The 22,709-nt window shown below is 44.5% G+C and overlaps 1 protein-coding gene across 1 annotated transcript; it reads right to left on the bottom strand.

Annotated features, from left to right (window-relative positions):
• Positions 1-6,055: 6,055 nt before the first annotated feature.
• On the bottom strand, positions 6,056-20,753 carry LOC148333776 (zinc finger FYVE domain-containing protein 1). Its single transcript, XM_088301313.1, has 12 exons — positions 20,467-20,753; positions 18,896-19,177; positions 17,980-18,202; positions 16,641-16,858; positions 16,425-16,531; positions 11,635-11,743; positions 11,425-11,522; positions 11,242-11,359; positions 9,028-9,198; positions 8,440-8,632; positions 8,149-8,247; positions 6,056-7,416 (listed from the first exon to the last, which is right to left on the bottom strand). The coding sequence occupies exons 1-12, from the start codon at positions 20,581-20,583 to the stop codon at positions 7,184-7,186; spliced, it is 1,968 nt and encodes a 655-aa protein (XP_088157439.1). The 5' UTR covers positions 20,584-20,753; the 3' UTR covers positions 6,056-7,183.
• Between the last annotated feature and the right edge of the window lie 1,956 nt (positions 20,754-22,709).

The following is a 22,709-nucleotide window of genomic DNA, read 5'->3' as shown; positions in this document are numbered from 1 at the left end:
CGCATGGTCTGATCGTTAACCCAGCGAAATGTCAATTTGGTCTGGCTGAGATTGATTTCTTAGGCCACCGGATTTCAGCACAGGGCGCGGTCCCCTTGCCCGCCAAGGTGAAGGCAGTGGTGGATTTCCCCCGCCCGGCCTCAATTAAGGCGCTGCAGGAGTTTTTGGGCATGGTTAATTTTTATAACCGTTTTCTCCCGCGTGCGGCCCACCTCCTGCATCCTCTTTACAATGCCTTGAAAAATAAGAAAGCTAATGATACTGTCGAGTGGTCTGCACCGCGGGAACAGGCTTTTCGACAAACTAAGGACGCCCTGGCGAGTGCGACTCTCCTGGTCCACCCGATTGCGACTGCGCAAGTTGCCTTAACTACAGATGCTTCTGATATAGCTGTTGGGGCAGTGGTTGAGCAGCTCGTGGCAAATGTGTGGCAGCCTCTTGCGTTTTTCAGTCGTAAGCTGCGGGATAACGAACGCAAGTATAGTGTTTTCGACCGAGAGTTGTTGGCTTTGTACCTTGCGACGCGCCACTTTCGCTTCCTTCTTGAAGGACGCCGTTTCACGGCTTACGTAGATCATAAGCCACTTACGTTTGCGATGTCAAAGGTTACTGAACCATGGTCGGCCCGTCAGCAGCGGCACTTGGCGGCCGTTTCAGAGTTTACGACGGACGTTCGGCACGTGGCCGGTAAGTGTAACCCTGTAGCTGATTGTTTGTCGCGCGCGATCGTGTGTCCAGTCCAGCTCGGGGTTGATTTTTCGGAAATGGCTGCCGACCAGTCCGTTGATCCTGACATCCGCAACCTCAAGGCAGTGAGTACGGCTCTTAAGCTTGAGGAGGTGGTGTTGCGGGGCGGTGGCACTGCTCTCCTCTGCGATGTGTCCACGGGCCGCCCTCGTCCTGTAGTTCCGTTGGAATGGCGTCGCCGGATTTTTGATTCGATCCACTCCCTGTCACACCCTGGCGTCCGTGCATCGGTCAAGCTGGTTGGGGCAAAGTTTGTCTGGCCCGGGCTTCGTAAGGACGTCAGGATGTGGGCAGCGGCCTGTGTAGCATGTCAGCGTGCCAAAGTCCACCGACACACCAGGTCGAGCCTTGAACCTTTTCCGATTCCGGCCAGGAGGTTCGACCATGTGCATGTGGACTTGGTAGGTCCCCTTCCCCCTTCGCAAGGTTTTACTCACCTACTCACTATGGTGGACCGGACGACTAGGTGGCCTGAGGCGGTTCCTCTGTCCTCCACGACCTCTGTGGATATAGCCCGTGCGTTTCTGTCGTCCTGGGTCGCGCGTTTCGGCACGCCGTCCGATATCACCTCGGACAGGGGCCCCCAGTTTGTATCTGAGCTCTGGTCAGCCTTGGCAGTATCGTTGGGTGTGCGCGTGCACCGCACTACTGCCTACCATCCGCAGGCTAACGGTTTGTGCGAACGTTTTCACCGGTCACTTAAAGCTGCGCTGCGAGCTGCGTTATCGGACGGTAACTGGGTCGACCGTCTGCCATGGATTTTGCTCGGCTTACGTTCAGCGCCGAAGGAGGATCTTAACGCCGCTCCTGCTGAGTTGGTGCTCGGTCAGCCGCTTCGCGTACCTGGTGAATTTCTGCCAGACGGTTTGGACGCTCCGCCCTTTTCCTTTTTGTCGGGGGGGCCCCTGAGCCCTGCACCGGTTCACCACTGTGTTCCCAAGGTATTCGTGCCGTCCGCGCTTATGTCAGCCCGTTTTGTTTTTGTGCGCCACGATGCCCACCGCTCGCCCTTGCAGCCACCGTATGACGGCCCGTTTAGGGTGCTGGAGCGCGGCGATAAGAGTTTTGTGCTTGATATGGGTGGGCGAAGGGAGTGCGTCTCGGTAGATAGGCTAAAACCAGCTCATTTGGTTGCAGGCGATGTGCTGTTGCCGGCCCACGTCCCTCGCCGCGGTCGCCCTCCAAAGTCCACGCCCTCACTTCCGCGCGACGACGTTGTGTGTCGTGCTCCCGCTCCTGTCTCGCCTGACCCCCCTGCCCACCGGGTTTCAACTGCACCACTAAAGGACGCCCTGGCGAGTGCGACTCTCCTGGTCCACCCGATTGCGACTGCGCAAGTTGCCTTAACTACAGATGCTTCTGATATAGCTGTTGGGGCAGTGGTTGAGCAGCTCGTGGCAAATGTGTGGCAGCCTCTTGCGTTTTTCAGTCGTAAGCTGCGGGATAACGAACGCAAGTATAGTGTTTTCGACCGAGAGTTGTTGGCTTTGTACCTTGCGACGCGCCACTTTCGCTTCCTTCTTGAAGGACGCCGTTTCACGGCTTACGTAGATCATAAGCCACTTACGTTTGCGATGTCAAAGGTTACTGAACCATGGTCGGCCCGTCAGCAGCGGCACTTGGCGGCCGTTTCAGAGTTTACGACGGACGTTCGGCACGTGGCCGGTAAGTGTAACCCTGTAGCTGATTGTTTGTCGCGCGCGATCGTGTGTCCAGTCCAGCTCGGGGTTGATTTTTCGGAAATGGCTGCCGACCAGTCCGTTGATCCTGACATCCGCAACCTCAAGGCAGTGAGTACGGCTCTTAAGCTTGAGGAGGTGGTGTTGCGGGGCGGTGGCACTGCTCTCCTCTGCGATGTGTCCACGGGCCGCCCTCGTCCTGTAGTTCCGTTGGAATGGCGTCGCCGGATTTTTGATTCGATCCACTCCCTGTCACACCCTGGCGTCCGTGCATCGGTCAAGCTGGTTGGGGCAAAGTTTGTCTGGCCCGGGCTTCGTAAGGACGTCAGGATGTGGGCAGCGGCCTGTGTAGCATGTCAGCGTGCCAAAGTCCACCGACACACCAGGTCGAGCCTTGAACCTTTTCCGATTCCGGCCAGGAGGTTCGACCATGTGCATGTGGACTTGGTAGGTCCCCTTCCCCCTTCGCAAGGTTTTACTCACCTACTCACTATGGTGGACCGGACGACTAGGTGGCCTGAGGCGGTTCCTCTGTCCTCCACGACCTCTGTGGATATAGCCCGTGCGTTTCTGTCGTCCTGGGTCGCGCGTTTCGGCACGCCGTCCGATATCACCTCGGACAGGGGCCCCCAGTTTGTATCTGAGCTCTGGTCAGCCTTGGCAGTATCGTTGGGTGTGCGCGTGCACCGCACTACTGCCTACCATCCGCAGGCTAACGGTTTGTGCGAACGTTTTCACCGGTCACTTAAAGCTGCGCTGCGAGCTGCGTTATCGGACGGTAACTGGGTCGACCGTCTGCCATGGATTTTGCTCGGCTTACGTTCAGCGCCGAAGGAGGATCTTAACGCCGCTCCTGCTGAGTTGGTGCTCGGTCAGCCGCTTCGCGTACCTGGTGAATTTCTGCCAGACGGTTTGGACGCTCCGCCCTTTTCCTTTTTGTCGGGGGGGCCCCTGAGCCCTGCACCGGTTCACCACTGTGTTCCCAAGGTATTCGTGCCGTCCGCGCTTATGTCAGCCCGTTTTGTTTTTGTGCGCCACGATGCCCACCGCTCGCCCTTGCAGCCACCGTATGACGGCCCGTTTAGGGTGCTGGAGCGCGGCGATAAGAGTTTTGTGCTTGATATGGGTGGGCGAAGGGAGTGCGTCTCGGTAGATAGGCTAAAACCAGCTCATTTGGTTGCAGGCGATGTGCTGTTGCCGGCCCACGTCCCTCGCCGCGGTCGCCCTCCAAAGTCCACGCCCTCACTTCCGCGCGACGACGTTGTGTGTCGTGCTCCCGCTCCTGTCTCGCCTGACCCCCCTGCCCACCGGGTTTCAACTGCACCACTAAAGGACGCCCTGGCGAGTGCGACTCTCCTGGTCCACCCGATTGCGACTGCGCAAGTTGCCTTAACTACAGATGCTTCTGATATAGCTGTTGGGGCAGTGGTTGAGCAGCTCGTGGCAAATGTGTGGCCTGACCCCCCTGCCCACCGGGTTTCAACTGCACCACTAAAGGATGGCCTGCGTAGTCGTTGTGGCAGGCCGGTGAAGCCCCCTGTGAGGTTTTTGTTCTGAGCGACCTTCTGGGTGTTCGGGGGGGGGCTGTGTGGCGGACATTAGGACCATGCCTCTCACCCAGCAGGCATCCCGTTTGGGGGCGTATTCATGTTAATGTTTGTTGGCGCGAATTTGTGATTGTGTGTTATTCTGTTGTTGGCAGTCTTGGAATAAAGACGTGTTCACAGTCAGTCGTGTGTGCTCATTACTACTGCCACAGCACTACATATTTAATGTTCATTTTATTTCTTTTTGGGATAGGAATGGCATTAGAGATACGTGTTTTGTGTTTGTTGCATTTCTGAGTTCATTGTTGTGGTTGTTTCATTGTTTGCTAGTATGCTGTTCAGCTGATGTTGGGTGATAGTTTTCATTTTTTTCATTTTTAGGTAAAACCGTGACCTTACATAGTGCGGTGACTGGTCAGCAGCCTACATGTCCGACTAAAGAACCATAGTGATGCTCGGAATTGTATTCCATAGTCCTCCAACGTGTAGCGAATAGTTTTCGTAGTTATTACGTGTACAAAGTACTTAAGTGCCAAGACTGCTGGACAGTTGCAGTGTCGCGTGTAAACGAGGCGGCCTGACAGTGATAGGAGGGAATCTACACTGATCGATGGAGATCGTGCCCAGCTATTGATTGAGTGTGTGGCGGACGAAGACTTTTCTGGATGTGTGGATTAGGACTATGTATCCACAGTCTCCCATTCCTTCCCGCTCGATGTAAAAACACACCTATGCATCATATTATTACCCACGTTGAAGGGACATCCTGCTGGGATAGAGGGCATATACCTACAGAAGCCACCGTATACCCCCCACTACTCCCAAATATGAAAACATTCAGGGCTTTGCGATCCAAATTGGCGGCACGGGTCTGATCACCAAATTGGATGGTCGCCCCATGTGTAAAACGCCACCGGTTACAAACGTCCACTGCCTATATTTCCGTTTTTTTGCAAACGAATGGTTAGAATGCATCCAACCCCAGCAGGATCGTTATCGCGCTTCAAATGGCCTTGCTGATAAGATGATCATTTGAATCATTCGGGAGCAAGGAAACATCTAAAATATACATGATTGGGTCCCTCAAGGACCGGAGTTGGTGACCATTGTTTTAGACACTAATATTCGCCATTCATTCGTTTTGATCCTTTCCACTATTGATAAATGAATGGCAATTAAGTAGGTTAATTATGTATTACTTACAAATAGAACGTCATCCTCAAAGAAAGACCGTGCTGAGGTTTATTAATCAGGACACTTGAGTTGACAGTGAGCGAGTTCAACCAACCGGGGTTCAATTTTTCTATTCTTATAGCGTCTCCGTGTGCACATATTAGGCACTACACCCCACACCCAGCAGGCAATAGCATATAAAAGCCAATCTAGTGTATGTTCAACTTCAAGCAGGTCCCTCAAGATCAGATGTGGCGGCCTTTCATATCCAGCATAACAGGAAATTACTTCTCTGGAGATAAATTACAATAATAACAGATAACGATCATGGGCAGTTATGAGAAAGAGACAATATGCGTGTGCGCATGTACGACATGTATGTGTGTGTGTGTGTTTGGCGGGGCAATAGGCATCCCCACAACTTGGGCAACTCCAGAGTGGAAGAGTGTAAAAACCCTCTCGAGAAGACTGGTACCAGATCCCAAACTGAGTGTGGAGGTGAGTCCGGCTTTGTCTAGTCGGAACTCGCACACCAGTTCGGGCTCCTTCCCTGCCAGAGAGGTGACAATCCATGTTCCAAGAGCTACTTTCTGGAGCCGGAGATCGAACCGCCAAGGTCCGTTCTTTTGCCGGCATCCGACCTGTTTGGCACTTCCCACGGGTGGCGAGCCCATGGGAAGGGGGAACCCACGTTGACTTTTCAAGCTGAGCCTGGCCAAGCCCCAACATACATACACATTGGAGAGTAATGATTGGTAGACATCTTAACGTTGAGGATTGTCATTATTATATTTGTCCAAACAAATGTACTTTTAGTTGTGCTAGGCATTTAAAATAAGCAATTACAGAAACAACTGTGTAAGGGAATGGCGAGAGGGAGAGAGAGAAACAGCATTTTTGATGGTCAATTTGGCCCTTTTTATTTAAAATAAACCAGAATAAACAAACTTAAGATGACTTTGTTCGGCATAAAAACTTGCTCCAGTGAGTCCCAACATTATGTATTTCTTATGCCAGGGACTTATTGAGTCAGTGTAAGCATCAGCATAACCTAATTTTGATGAGATTGAGAAAGCAAGCACGAACGAACTTGCTCAGAAGAGTTTTTCAACACATTGGAATGTCTATTAATATATGCTACACATATTTTCACTTACTATGGCTGCTAGGTAGAGTGATATGTGAATTTGGAGCTAGACACTCTGAACATACAGGTGTCAAACCCAAAGCTTGTGGTCCAGATCGGGCTCGTCAAATCATTTTATGTGGCCCGCAAAAGCAAATTATGCGATTGTGTGTCAATGGACATAATTGCCTTTACTTAAAAAAAAAAAACATTGAGATTTTGCAAGCATTTTCTGTTACGAATGCCCCTAAAATAGTACATGTAATATTTGAAGATAGAGTCTCTACTGGTTTCTGATTTCAAAACAACTTTGAAAACTTTTGGGTTCACACTCAGAGTGATAATGGCCCTGTGAAGGAAACCATATCTACAATGTGGCCCCCCAACAAAAATGTGTGACACCCCTGTCTTGATGACCTCGCTTGCTTGCACATGCAGTAGCGTGTGAGCTCAAGCATTTATTGTTTACCTCCATCCAGCAACTTATGTAACCTTCAAGGACAATTATGACAGGCAGCTGTCTAATGAATTAACAGAAAAAAAAAAGTCCAATGATTTGGAGCCTCGCAAGATAGAATGTGAGGGTATATAAAGTGACTGTCATATTTGGAAAAGAGGTTACTACTGCAGTAGTTGGAAGAATCCCACTGGTTCTGTTGTTCTCCACTTTTCCTCTACAGGCCGCTTGGCGCAGGACTTCAAGACGTCATGATACTTTTGAAAGCAGCCGAAACCTGCAGTGAAGCCGACAACTGATCTCCGATCAGTTTTGCTTCGACATGAAGAAGAATCAGTTTGTCAAGGCAGAAGAGAGGAACCAAACTGGTCTTTGGCCAGCCCCTGTTATGAAGCCTTTTTGGGAGGCACAGACTGTCATTTAGTTTGATTCGAGACTTAATTCGAGTCGTACTTTAGAGACTATTGGTGCAGGCGTTGCAGTTGTCACACACTCGCACAGGGTGGTCCCACCCTCTTGAAGGCACGGGCTTCATGTGTGTGGAGCAGAGGCCACACACTCCCTGACCGCAGGCTCTGCAGTGGTGCTTGGACATGACTTGGGTGAAGACTTTCGAGCACTGGTGACACTGGGTGATGTCCTGGTCGGGGATCCAGTAGTCTGGTCGAGCCACATCTTTCACAAAGCCTACGCAAAACGCCATACAATAAATAGTGGATTGAAGTTGTTGAACTGGCAAAAAACAGGAGTAAGAATTGGTCAAGGTGACAGCATGGAAAATGTACTTGTTTGTGTACCTGTATATGAATCTGGTGTACCCAAAGTGTAAAATGGAAGAACCAAGTAATCTTTTGACATTTTCGTTCCTGATAAAGTGTCTGTGAATAAACAGCCAGATTAAGTTTTGCTTCCTGTGACTTGATAACTGGGCCAGTCGAAGATCCTGAGCCACTTTTAAGTGACTTCCAAAATGCAGATGTATGTTAGCTTCCGATAAGCGGCACCTACTTGGTTGACAGTAGGGCTGAACGATTTCGAAAAATCTTTCTAAATCTTTTAATTTACATTTTACACATCCAAATGTAATTGGAATTGGGGTTTTGTAGAATCCAGGCTGCCTTGTTGGTGCCTGCAGACATTTTTATAGAATATAGAAAGATTCGGTGCTCCAAATTCAGCCATCTGTACTGCTTTTACGAGTCATCTTGGTAACAAAACCTGCACTTGCCATTGCGACCGGGCTGCCTGACATTCACTCTTAAACAGACTAATTGCATTAAGATAATCGTGGGGTGTGTAGAGAGTTCTCTAATTCTTAATTCAACAGTAGCATGCCAGAGAACTGGTAACTGTTTTAACTTGTGAACAAAATGCATCAGCCTTTCAAAAGTGAGTATTACTTGACTTGAAGAAACTCACATAGTGGGTAGTCGACAGCAGTGCTGACGATGTCTAAGGTGGACTGAGCCATCTCCGCCACCCTGCGAGCGATGAGACCACGAGGCTCCGCTATACACACTAAGAGAGAAGAAAGGAAAAGGAACATACACATTGTGGTTGTATTTACACCTTAGAGGTAAATATATGTACTGCAATCCTTAAAAACATGATACAAATGTCCACAATGTCAGCACCCAAACACCGTCTTTCATGTAACTTTGATTTAACTTCAAATGTGAAGAGGTCAGCAATAGGATGTTCATGTCTGACCCTGACTGTTGGTTTCGGGCGGTCCTCCCTGACGATAGCAGGCCATGCACACCCGGACGGGGCTGCTACCCCAGCCCCTCTCTGGCACAGGCATCCTTTGGCTGGAACACAGGTGACAGAAGCCCTCGCCACACGACCGACAGTGGTGCTTCCGCTCTGCCTCCTCAAACACTTTTTGACAGCCATGACAAGCCTAACGAGCACGGGAGCACAGAGGAGGACAATAACAACAGTTAAAACACTCACTGCAGCTCAGTCGGCTTGGGTTGGACGCCATCGCCTGTCACTGTCATGAGTCGAACCACACAGTTTAGCCTTTGCATTCTTTCAATTCACTTTGTTTTCCTATTTGAATGTGAATCATACACTGTGCCTCACAGCCCATGAGAATACAGATTTTCTCTTGACAAACTCACACTTGTATTATATTTCCTTATTAGATTAACTTGAATACTGTGTATGTACCTGGGCTTGAACTTGAAGCACAAGTACATCTATAGCAAGTAGCGCTTCTTTTTCTATTGGCTTTCTGCATTTTAAGATAAAATACTTCTCATTTTCAATATGTCGAGTTTGTGCGATACTTACCGTAATCTCTGTGTTTGGTCTCCAGTACGGTGGCGCCACCTGATCAGTGAGCCAAGCAGTGACAGCTTTGGTGGGGCCAGTGCTGTATTCGGACACCGACTGTATCGCATAGTTCATCCCATCCAGGACCCTCTGGGCCGCATTCTGGTGGTTCGTGAGGAAGGTGTCCGACTGGAAGGCGACAAAGGTAAAGATTTACAGGCATGTGCAAAATATTTACTTTAAAAGGCATTGGTGATGACCAAGTATAGTATTCCTCATTCAACTTCACTCAAGGCTCATTATATTCTGTGGTATACACCCTGACTTTAAAATGACTTACAGGAGGCCCTACTCAATTGCTATATGTGTTTCACTTTAGTATGTATTTTAAGAGTGTGGAAGGCTACAGGTAATTTACAGTTTTAACTATGCATTTTTAGGGAGTACAGTGAAACCTCGCTACTTCGCGGTTCACCTTTCGCGGGTTCAGAGCTTCGCGGGTCTAAAAAATATTCGGGGGCATTGTAGTTTCGCCGAGCGGCACGACGGGGCGCTGGAGCGGTTAGACGGCCGGCGTGCACCCAAGACGAGCGTGGGCGAAGAGGAGAGTGGACGAAGAAGAGCACGTTCCCCCGGGCACGATCGGGGGCGACGTTTTGCGCGGTTCGGACCGTACCAGAGCTCCGGAGGAGGCCGGCCGGCGTGCGTGGGAATTACGCCGAAGAGGAGCACCTTCCGCCCGGGGCACGAGCAGGGAGAAATGAAACCGAGTTCAACCGAACGGAGACACGCTTCGGGGGAGCAGGTCCGGCGTGCGTGACAATTAAGCCGAAGAGGAGCACCTCTTCCGCCCGGGCACGAGCGGAGCTGCGAGGCTGTCAGTTATGAATGAATAAATGAATAAACAAATAAATGAAGAATGCCACCTTTCATTTCACAGGGCACACCGGACGGCGTACCAGCAGGTAAAAGTCGAAGTAATTAAATAAATACAAAAAGAAGTAATTGAATAAATACAAAAAAAAATTAATAAGTTTTAATAATAATTTGTTTTTTTTTGTTATAACATGAATTTCACTCTCTCTCTCTCTACCTGTATATATATATATAAATATATATATATATTTTTGTAAGCATTTTTGAAGGTGCGCCGCTACTTCGCGGATTTTCAATTTTCGCGGGTGGTCTCGGTCCCCATTAACCGCGATAACCTCTACTGTATATATAATTCGTAGAGTTTGGTTTTTCAAAGCAGGTTTTGGAACAAAACTGGGTAATAAGGGGGATAAATGTATGAGATGCTTCCTGGAGAACCCTGACAAAAAAGGAAGAAAAAAACATGCACCTTACATCTGCAATATTGTGTCAGATTTGGCTGAAAATATCTTAACGTATTACACAAACCATCAGGCGCAATATCAATGAATGAGTCTATAAAACTTTTTCATACATAAGGTGCACCGGGTTATAATGCGTACTTCTCGTCAAGCATTGTAAGTTAAATAGTTTATTGTAATTGCAGCGTATGACTTTTGTTTGCCTTGCAACTACATGGAGGTTGATTGGAGTCGAAGAGAATCCTCCGAAAGATGGAAAAAAGTTTGAAGATCGCTGGTCAAGCCGGTGATTTGGTGGTTGTGTTATGACTTTGGCTAAAGCTAAAAGCTATTATTTTGGCATACAGTTCAACAGCTGTAAACAACTCACCATTATCCAACCTTTTTTGCTCGGTCCGGGCAGGTATTAAACGCTGGCTGTGTCGTTTACCTTACTGTCACACATTTTGAAAAGCTCAGCTTTTGTTAGGTCTGACTGCGGAACAAGCTAGTTGGACTACATTTCCCATGAATCTTAGACACAAAAGCAGGAAGTACACTTAGTTCTAGTTCTGGTATGATGAAAACCGATGCCTGTAGTACTCTGACAAAAACAATATATTGAAGTTTGTTGAAGATCGGAGAGTACACAAGTGAGCGGATGTTTCACTTTAATTGCGTTGGCTGTCTTGGGACAACAAATATAAGTTGAACTATGTATTCATTGGCATCTACATCTACACACATTCTCTCTCTCTCTCTCTCCCCCTTCCCCCTCCTCAGCATCCTTCCATCCCCCTCTCTCATGACAAGGCCAGTTTCACAGAAATCCCTGAAGGAGTACAACTTGTAAAAAAGTTTAAAAGTGTTTTAAAATCCCATCTTGCATTAGATGAAGAAACAGAGGTTTACTTACCCCCTCCCAAACATGTTTGACTTCAGAACGCACTACGCTGCTTTCTGGGTCCTGGTTCCCTAACCAGTGTTGTCTGCTGCGGTAGATGACGCCACAGTTGGAACATTCTAATACATAGCTGAGAAGGAAGGGGATAATTAACACTGAAGGAATGGATGGAGTAAAATATAAAGAGGAACCTACCCCGACCAGGCAAACTTGGCAAGACCAAGCCACGGGTTGTCTGAGGACGCCGAGGTTTTTGGCACAACTGTCACCTCTCTGCCACCTTCATAGCACCTCTGGGGGGGTGACATGAAGAAACTGATTCAAATCTAAACCATTTCAGATAATCCCAACAACATTCTATTCAGTGCTTTGTCTGAACATATTGATGTCAAGAGATTAACATACCTTACAGATGAGGACTTTGTTGTTGTACTGGTGTGCATACTGGCATAGCCCATCTGCCATGTGAGGGACCCTGTCTCGCAAATGCTTCATTCCTTTCTTGCAGCGAATACTGGAGCCCACACAAAACAGCACATGGCTCAGACCAACACAGCAGTTTTTTTTTAAGTTTCACAAGTAAACTATTCTTACAGTCATCTCATGCAAGGGCTACATACATAACACAGTATATGCTCCAACTATGTAAGTGATTAAGTGATTAGGAGATAAGACCTAATATATAAGATATGGGATAGCAGTAGCTCTGTCACTAAGAATATGGGCATTGGCGTTTGTGGTCATGTTTACAGTGGCGGACATATCTATACACCTTCAGGCCATCTATACAAAAACGTTCAAATGCTACTTAAAAAAATTGCAAGAATGTTAAAAACCTTTACGATGGCGACAGCCATGCATACTAATTCTATACCATTCTTTCCATCTTTATTTGCTCCGAAACAAATTGGAGATCAACCAGCATTTTGGAAAACATCTTGTTCAAATTTACAGGTTTCTTTTTTCTAAGAATGCCATTGGTTGCTTTACTGTCTATGACCAAAGTTCATGACTGATTTTCCATGTCATCTCGGCAACAAAATAGTTTGCTTTGATTTGATGTTGGTTACACTTTAATTACAAGGGAGACCCAAAATGGAGTAGCAGTGTTGAAGAGTGGTTGATCAATGTAAGAACTTATGCTTAGACAACAAAATATTCAGGGTATTCCAATCATTTTGCTTACTTGAAAATAAGGTACTTTCTAACAAATATGTTGTGATCTACTACATGTTTTAAACGGATCTATGTGTAAATACTTGCAAATTCAAGCTGAAATATTCCAATACAAAGAACATAAACCCTTGTATCATATTTATTATTTAATGTCAAAATATCCTCAGTACAAAGAAAAATGGCCTCATCGTTCCCGCAAAGCTGTGCTATATTAACTAAATTGCGGGAAATGACTCAATTTAACTGTCCATCCAAAAGAAGTTTAGTGCAACCTCTGAGATGCATATTTAAATAGTGGGCCTAAAATGTTTGCACACTATGGCTCCAGTCATTACTCTTTATATTAATCTTTTGACTTTTATGATAATGAATGGCTAGATATCTATTGTACATAGGGCTGGGCGATATGACCTAAAATCAATATCGCGATAAATTGGGCAATTTTACCTCGATGATGATAAATGCCCAATAAATTCCCCCTGAGGACCAAAATCAAAATAAATGCAGGAAATGCATATTAACTGCTTTTTTTTTTTTATTGACCAACTAGTACACATTACTTTCAATGAAAAATAAATGTACAAAAAACATTTGAATAAACATTCAAAATAGCTTGCTTTGCATGACTTGAACAATGTCACAAAGAACAGGAGAAAAAGGGTACCTCTCACAAAATCTTTTCCTGCAAATAGATTGTGCCGAGATGCTGTAATGCCATTTGCAAAGGCCTAGATTTGTGTAAAGGTATCTTGTAAACAATATATATAACGCCATGTGCAAAGGAGCTAGTCGCCTGTAAACAAAATGCTAAATAAAATGAAAAAAATGTCAATGGAATGCCAATGCAAATAAACGCGTGTGCTTCATCAGGAAAATGTGCCGTCTCGAGTACTCCGGTGCGCAGTCGCCACTTGTCGTCTATGTACTGCACATTCAGGCTCAAACAGGGATCCATGTTGCGACTCTACCACAAGTCGGATGTGGATGCAAAATGCTTGACAAGTCTCCGCTCCCGTCCCGATGTTGTCCATATCGGGAAGTGCTGTTTGCGGCAAATATTTTCGTACCTCTTGTCGGCTACGTTCATGAGGCGTTTAAATCCTGTAACTAGAGGAGCTCTATCTTTAGCTATGTGCTAGGCTATCGCGTCCACCACCGAGACGTTCTCTCGTAAGGTGTCGCCTCCGTTAGTGGGCTGTTGTCACTTGTCCAACCTTGCTTCTCACTTTGAACTTTTAGCACAAGCTCCAAGTCAACAGCATGGTTGTGTTGTGGGTGGTGAAAAAGAAAAGGTTGGACGCGCTGTTTCAGGTGCTTACGACGCACTTTGTAGTTCATGTTCTTTTGCTCAAACATCGTCTTTATGGAACCCAAAACATTAGCAAACGACAGATTTCGAATTTCTTTTCGGGACAAGCGCGACAGGAACAATTTCAACGAACGTTACTTCGTCTGCAGCCGTGTCAGCCGCTTCAGGATTTGAATCGCTAGCTACGAACGCGTCCAGTTTACATTCTTGTTCAGAAGGGTGGAGTCACGTGACGACACGCGCTGTAGCCATCTTAAAGGGGCATGAACATCGCCGCAGACAGAAAAGACTTCTCACCGAATTTACCGACATGGGCAAAATGATGTCGGTCATTCTAATACATTTCGGTAACGGTAAATTTTTGGTTTATCGCCCAGCCCTAATTGTACATTCTGTAAAATTCAAAGACATTCATAGGCATAAAGGAATAATCCAGAGTAGACTGTTTGCTGTAAGGAACTGAATCAAATTCCCACATTTCAACAGATGGCCAATTGCAAAAACTCACCACTATACAAGGTTGGAATTTTGAGAAAACACCCGTTCCCACATGTGAACATAAGGTTGGTATGCGATTTTAATGAGGAAATCAAAACAAAACCTTATCTGCGCAATTGGTTGGGAAGGCGAGCCTGCACAGTAACCCACACACAGTCAATTATAGTGTAGACAGAGTAGCCAACACACAAAAATCATCTTGTTGAAATCTACTTTGACCATACAAAACAAAAGATTACTACACAGGTGCAGGGCCTAAATATTATTATTTTGTTATCAGCAGCAGCTGGAAAATGAAAAGCAAAATACAAGGTCCCATTCATCTTCCAATGGTAAACAAGTATTGGCCTTTTTTCGTCAAAACAGAAAGAAAGGCATTGTCCCGAAACAAATCATTTCATGTATAAAAGTCTCAATTCAACTAACTGTACTTCAGTATTCTTCAGGGTGATTCTCAAAGTTAAAAATTAATTTGTGATCTATTTCTATCAAGATTTATTTTTGTTTAATAAAATTTATAGTTCCTATATCTTCAATTCACATTGCATAGCACCAAACTGTTTTCTTGTGAAGAAGCCTTTTTAATGGTGGAATTAAAAAAAAAAAAACAACAACATACATTTCCGTTTAAATTTTGCATTTCAAGGCTTCATTTTGTATTGCGGCCAGTAATGTTCCTTGCCAGCCTTCCATGGTCCCACTACCGCTGATTCTAATCTATTAAGGCTAGTGGCGATCAGACGAGCCAAAGAAAGTGACATGAGGTTAACCCAGATTCATGCCACATTTAATCAGCCAGCAATTGTGCAAATTCTCCCACTTAAAAAGATGAGCTCAGATTGAGGGAGATTATCAGTGGTCTTGTATGTCTTCCATTTTCTAGTAATTGCTCCCACAGTTGGGTTTCTTCACATCAAGCTGCGTACCTATTGCTGATTCAGTTTTCCCAGCCTGGTGCAGTTCTATCATTTTGTTTTTGGTGTCCTTTGACAGCTCTTTGGTTTTGGCCATATTGGAGTTTAGAGTGTGACCGTTTAAGGTTGTGGACAGGTGCTTTTAAACTGATAACGAGTACAAACAAACAGGTCAAATGAATATAGGTGACGAAGGGATGACACAGAGGACTCTTACAGGAGAAGTGAGAGCCTGAAATCATACTTGTTTTAAGGGGACCAAGTACTTATTTTCCATCATAATTTGCAAATAAATTCCTTAAAAATCAAAACGAAAACGATGATAAAAATGATAGAGCGAGTGGGAGAACTTGCGCGGTTGGTGGCTGACTAGATACATTTTTGCCCCACTGTACATCAGCCCAAAACAACCCCCTCTGTCGGTTACATTCCAAAGGGCAATATAAATAGGCCTCGTGATTACTTATTCGATCAGACGCGGAAGAAATGTGCATGACAGCAACCAATCAGGGTGCAGCTGTTTCTTCACTACTTTGGTTTGCAAATTGAAGACAAAAGGAAAGTAAAAGAAGCAACAAGTAAACAATGAACAAACGTGCAGCTAAACGCTGAGCTGATGTGCAGCCATGACTTGGCATGATCTTCCAAATGATTAAGCTACGTGGACAAGAGATGTTCCTCGCCGCTTATGTGGCAGTATCTCCAAAGCAACGTAGAGTAAACAAAGTTGTTATGCAAGGTAAGTTCTCCAAAACAGACAACACCCAAGTGATCATGTGGAAAGCATAACATGAGCTGAGTTTGCACAGCCTGCTCACGTAAACATTAGCAGCGGCTACCAACTAGCCATACAGCAACCGCACCAAAGCAGCGATCAATCGTGTCATCTTTTGATCAAGCACACAATTCCCATTTGAGGGGAGGTGGTGGTGACCCAACAAAGCACTGCAATGGCCTGACCTAACCCTCATACTGAACCGTGCTGAATATGGCCACATCCCCAGCCAGAAGAGGGAGTGGACTCTGTGGCAACTACATTATCTCAATTGTTTATTTTTTATTGCCCCTCACCCTTCTCTTAAGTTTTTTTTTGTTTGTTTTCGTTTATTTTTTAAGATTGTCGTTGTACAGGTCTCATTTTATGGTGGATAAAAGTTTTGAAATAATTCATCTTGGTCTCTTTAATATCATAAAAAACGTGGAACTTGAACAACTTTTTATCTACAGTATGTCTTTATATCTCTGTTTAACTACTGCACAAGCGGCACAATGTTCATATGGTTTCATAAATGACTTACTTGCAACTCAGGCAAACAGCAGAGCAGGTGAAATACTCGTCTGGAAAGAAGTTGTACAGATTCAGTTTGTCATCTGGTAGGTCACCACTGAACCATTCACTGAGGGCCTGAGTACACACACATTGAATAACAAAACATTGTTGAAAATACAGGCAAACCTCTGGTACTGTTTGTGTCTAATGGATGTGTATTATTACACCAATATGCACTGCTTACTTCCAAAGCGCGAAACACTTTGCCGGGGTGGCGGGGCGAACGTGTGTGAGTGTTTTGCACTTGCTGTCTGAGAACCTCCAGCAGTTCACTGTAGTCAGTGGGAGGCGTGATGGTTTGGGTGCCGATGTACTGAACCGAACTGAAGGCATCTGTCCCCAAGCCCAGGTCATGAAACCGCCTCTGGAGTTGCATGTCGGCATGGCAAGCCCCCTTTGAATCTGAACCACACATGAGAACAACTAAAGTTTAGATATAATATACGGAGTGCAGAACAACATTTTGGTGTGATTCTCAAATAAGCACCAGAGTTGGTTGTTTCATGCTCATTGTTTCCCCGACCCACTGACCTCATAGATTATGACACATCTGAGTTGTACAATTAATGTGTTGATGTGTCATTTTAATATAAATGAATCAACTTTTTCATATTTTATTTCCATTTATTATCCTAATTACAACTACATATAACAGGGCTACACAAGGCTCGCTCATTAAAACAAAATAATTTTCTGTTTTAAAAAAGGACATTAAATCATATTTAAGATAATACATACACACGTGCGCGTGCGCACACACACACACAAACAGCCATTAGCCCGAATCCACCGAGACGGCTTTGCTTGGCCTCGAGTGGTCGCTTTTCCATTCAACTTTTCTGGTGCCGAGCGGTTACAATGGAACCACTTTTCAAAATCCATCTTGGATTTGGTTCTAAAACGCCGAACGTTGGGAGCCAACTCAGGCTGTCATCTGATTGGCGGACAGCGACGCAGCAAAGAACTCAGCTGGACACGCCAATTTACTGGTTTTAAGCGAGCGAGGCAGAGCTGCCCGCTGGCCATCTCAAAAGTCATAAAAATACAGTAGATACAATAAACACAGTAGTGTTTTTACAACAATGCTCAACCATATTCACAATGTCAGCTGTACTAATGGATGAAATGTTGACCTTTGCGTTAAAAATTTTGCGCTCACATACACTACTAGCCAGATCCCATTCACTTGAATAAGGTAGCCATCTGCAGAGCGGAGTCTCACCGCTTTCGGTGGCCGCCGCTTGTGGCTGCCGTCTGAGGGAGGGCAGCTTTCGGTGGCCGCCGGAGGGCTTTGGACGCAGCAGAGTGAAGAGAACCAGCCTCGGAGAGGTGGCCAAATGAATGAGACTGTGCATTCCATTCAGAATAAATAAGCGCTGGCGGCGAGCTTTGAGTGCTGCTCACATAATCGCTTTCACAGTATTTCATCCATGTTACATATGAAATTGCCAGGCCAAGCGGAGAGGTGTTGTTTTTGTTTGGGTCTAATGGAAAAGTGGTATTACATACAAAATGTAATTTACCATGGCCCAGCAGCTGTGTGTGTGTTGTCTCCTGAAAGACAATGACAGCAGGTCCAAGACATGAGAGTGGCACGTCCAGACCGCAGCGGCTGGATAGGGCCCTAAGCTCGGGGGTGAAGTGTTTCAGATAGGCCCCTGATGCACTGCTCAGAAACTGGAACATGTCGTTGTGTAGACGCTCGGCTCGTGTTCGATAGATTACGACATCTGACACTGCCAGGACCTAGAAGAGTGGACAGTGGAGATGAGGAACAAGTCGACAAATCAATTACGATGCAAACCAAAGGACAACACAAGGAAGTCCAACAAAGGGCGATGATTAGTATAAATAACCGGAAATACTGTTGTGAAAAGTTATTTGGTTTGCCGATGCCATAGTATGCTGGGATTTAACCATTTTTATGTCACATCTAACTCTGGAACAGTAATCTATACACAGGGGGAACCTCAATTTATTGCAGTATTTTTATCATTGCAGCATTTTTATTTATTTCATCATATCTTTACCTTTACATATGACCCTTTTTACAAACTTTTCAAATTACGCACTAACTTGTAGAAATGCTGCCTCTAGTTACGTACATGTTTCGTTAAGTGAGACGTTTCTGCTTTTTGCTCTATTTAGCCATCATCGGCTTAGTGTGTAACTCACTGTGATAAATGAGCTTGTATTTTTTTTTGTTACTATGCTGCGAGCCAAGTCTATTATTTTGACTCATTGTGGAGGTTAAACCTCACATTATTATCTTTGTAAGGCCAAAACATTTGATAGAGCTCCTGCATTGGATCTCATTAGATTGTTAGAATTTGAGTCAGTGTATATCAGCAACAAACCTTACAAGTGTCAGTTAACTTTGACTTACATAATTAACATTTTGGGGGGAAAAGCATTAAGTAATCAATTATGTATACTTGCCTTTAGCAGAAGCCTCATTCTCTGATTTTGATTGGCAGTTGCTCCCAACAAGCCCTCGGTATCCAGCGCAACCAGGCTAAGGGAGGGATCATAAGCGGCCCAAACACCCACCGTACAGGAGCTGGATGACTTGGAGGTAAAAAAGACACTTTCGCCATTGAACAGGATGTGGTTCAGGGTGTGTGACTTGCCGTCCCCGGTGTTCCCAAAGATGGAGAGAACTTTGACACCTTCCACATTGAAACAGTTGAGCCTCTCAACAAAATCCGCCTCACTCTGGACCTAGAAAGAAAAGAGGGAATTCTGTTTTATACTGGGGCAGGACGGTTCAGCTGCAGTTTCGATGTAAATGTAGGAAATTTGAACAGTGCTATCAAATACACTCCCTTCTGAAAATATTGGAACTATGAGGGTGATTCATATACATTTTCAGTCAACTTAAATACATGGGTTTGAGATAAAGTACCAATATGATACAGGAGCTCAACAAATCAGTGTTTATCAGCTATCACCAGCTATTTATGCCTGGACCTGACACACCGCTTCAGTCAGTCAATCTATCAATAACTTTTAATCAAGCAAAAAAATAATAACCATTGAGACTGAGGTCTGTTTTACAAGGGCGGTCTCCACCAAAATGGCGGAGCACAATTCACATCATAACAACAAGTAGTGGTCGGCCGATTGATCGGCCACCGATCGTGATTGGCACATTTCTGTACAAAAGGACATTTTTGGCATAATTCGTTTAGTGCTGATCACAAAACAAGATCACTCGTCAGCCAATTTAAAGAAAAACGCTGCAAGAAAATTGCTCCAAACACATTGCCAAAATAAGAGTTCACTTACGCAAGAAAGGCAAGTTAATTTAGAAAGGCCAGATATATCTCCGTCACTTTCATCTATTGTAAATCTAAAGGTTATATGACTTCTGTTGTTCCCTAAGATGTGGCGTTTCGTTACAAATACTGTAATGAAATCTTGATCTAAATGTTATTACCTGGAAATGAAAGCTGAACTGGTGACCTTGTCAGCAACCTAGATTGGATGTTGCGACATTACAGTATGAATTGTCCTAACTTTCCATTACTAAAATGAGGCTCAGCTCTTAAGACTGGAAGCCATCTGTCGAAATCAAGTCGATAAATCACTAAAAGTTACTGTTCAGTACAGCAAATAAATCTGTTATCTTCCTTCCCCGTTCAACCAAAACACAACACCGCGTGATAAAAAATGGAGATGTGGTGGCATTTTTATTCGGGTCATCGTTGAGAGTGATGCCCAGACGGTTCGTGTGGGTCTGAAGAGCTGGTCGGATGACTCACGTGCTTCTATTTTACAGAACAAAGTCGTTATTAGACTTTCAACAAACCGTCATAGGCACAACATAGTCTAGATTGTTTTAAACTTGACAGAGTGACGGGGCACACAAACAGTAACAATAGCGCGGAAACAATCTTGAAAGACAAGTATTTGGCAATACAACGTATTTATCAAAATCGCTCGGGTTGTTTTGGGTTTCGTTTTCTTAGCCTAGCAGCTAATTGTTAGCGATTGTTAGCTAACTTCACCTGCAGGTTTTCCTGGTCATCCACCAACAGGAAGCTCCGAACACCGTCGGGACGCTCCTCTGCTTGCGTTGGACACAGTGATATTTCCTCCGTTGATGTCATGAGCACTTCGGACATCGTTATTCGGGGAGTTAAAACATGCTCATGACGATCGAGGGTAAAACAAAAGTTGCAACCCGGACTCCGGGTGTCAATCAAAACAACAGCGCGTGTATGCTGAGCCGAAAGGGGGTGGAGCCAATGAGGACGCAGACGATGACGCAGCACGTCGGTTTACTTGGTGGTCCGTGTGCGCTACTTGGTGGCTAAAATCCTGAATTACAAAGATGCCATTTAAAATTTGATTGAACTATCCAAGCATTTTTAACATGAACGCAATAGAACAGAGCGTTTCAGTATAGGAATCGCACAGGTGGCAAAAATACTCTCACTCTTGCGTAATAAAAAAAAAAAATCTTAAATGTATGCTGCTGTCACATTTGAGTACTGACTGCAAATTTTAAACGTACAATAGTTATGTTAATTTACTCAACTTAAAAGCATGAGTGATATTTATAATATGTATTGCACATTGTCCAGGAAGAATTAGTTAACACATAGTGGACAATCATTATAGCATATAAATGACTAGTATATAAGATTGACAAAAAATATATTAAAAAAGATTGTCCATGATAGACAGATGTCTACAGATCTGTTGTCCATCACCGACTCATATGTCTCCATCTTGAGTCTTGGGATGTCACCTGCGTTTCTAATGAGTTTATTTATCCGTTGGTTGCCCCTGGTCCTTATTGAACTCCTCCAGCCAACAACAGCAAAGTAAATGGGACCTACTTCAACAACCAATAAAAGAACTCCAGAATCTTTCGGCACTCATTGGATGTTCTGCGCACCCTTAATTAGGAACGTTTGTTCAGTCTCTCCTTGTACACAGTGGGTGCTGCTATTTTAGTTCATTGTTACCGTCTCCCAAGCACTGCTCCACTATCTTAATGGCCTACGTCATGATGGTAACAGGCTGAGTCTGTCCTCTTAAAAGCTCCTTAGTTTTGCTAATGTTGAGAACTAGCTGATTCCTTCTACGTCAGTCCTGAAAGTGTTCCACCAACTCCTGTTGAACATGTAGTTCATATTTGCACTGTTATTTGAACCATAGGTTATTGCAATTAACCCGAGTTAGTTAAAGTAGTAAAGTACAGTCTGCCTATCTATCTATCTATCTATCTATCTATCTATCTATCTATCTATCTATCTATCTATCTATCTATCTATCTATCTATCTATCTATCTATCTATCTATCTATCTATCTATCTATCTATCTATCTATCTATCTATCTCTATTGATGTCTGATCTTTAAGATACAATCTTTTCCCTCATATAGGGCAAATGATTAGATTTCTGGGAAACAGTTTGGTGCATTTCCAAAGCCTAAATGGATGTATGTTCTCCTATGTCAAGTGGAAAAAGGAAGCATCTTGACAAGGTACAGACTTTACAGATTTTCTTGGTCAGTTTGGTATTTGCAAAACAGTAAGAGTATTTCTAAAAAAAAAAATTGCACAAACGACAAAACATCATGGTTTTCCTGCAAAAGTAATTTTATTTCTCAAAAGCCTTCGGACATCTCTCACAAAGGTATAAGGTTCACTTTAGATTACTGAATTTGTCATCAATCTTAAATGTCAGTTTACATCCGGACATCCCTCCAGATTGTACAGTTATATTTTCAAGCTGACTAATTAATTAGACATCATCTGTATCTGTACACAATGACACAATGACTCATTTTTCTGATCGTACTGACATGTTCAGTGACACAAATCTTAATAAAGGAAAAACTTGTTTTTACAGACAAACCATGATGGTTTGCTATTTGTTTTGAGAAACATCCTTTCTGTTTTGCAAAGTTCCCTTAATTCTATTGTGAGAAAGTTGTCAAAGTGATGGAGAAAAATCTGTGGGGGTGGGGGGTGGTTTGGTGTAGAAATGTGAAATTGTAGAAATGTGTACATGCAACACTGTAAGCATTACAGTACAGTCGTTTACTTTGGGCCATGAATTCTCATCCGGATCACAACAATTATCTTCACTTGCTATGAGCTATTTAAAGACCAAGTGTGAGGTATGCTTGACCCACCGTTTTTTGAGTACTAAATCTATTTTAAGAATACTCACATTATTTATATATTTTTTAATGCAAACGTCCTAGATTTATAGTTCGACCCATAGCAACACCCT

Source organism: Idiotropiscis lumnitzeri, chromosome 7 (assembly GCF_059441095.1).
Source record: "Idiotropiscis lumnitzeri isolate Australia: NSW breed Sydney's pygmy pipehorse chromosome 7, RoL_Ilum_1.0, whole genome shotgun sequence".
Lineage (NCBI taxonomy): Eukaryota > Metazoa > Chordata > Actinopteri > Syngnathiformes > Syngnathidae > Idiotropiscis > Idiotropiscis lumnitzeri.
The sequence above is the reverse complement of the archived record's forward strand: the minus strand, read 5'-3'. Positions and strand labels throughout refer to the sequence as shown.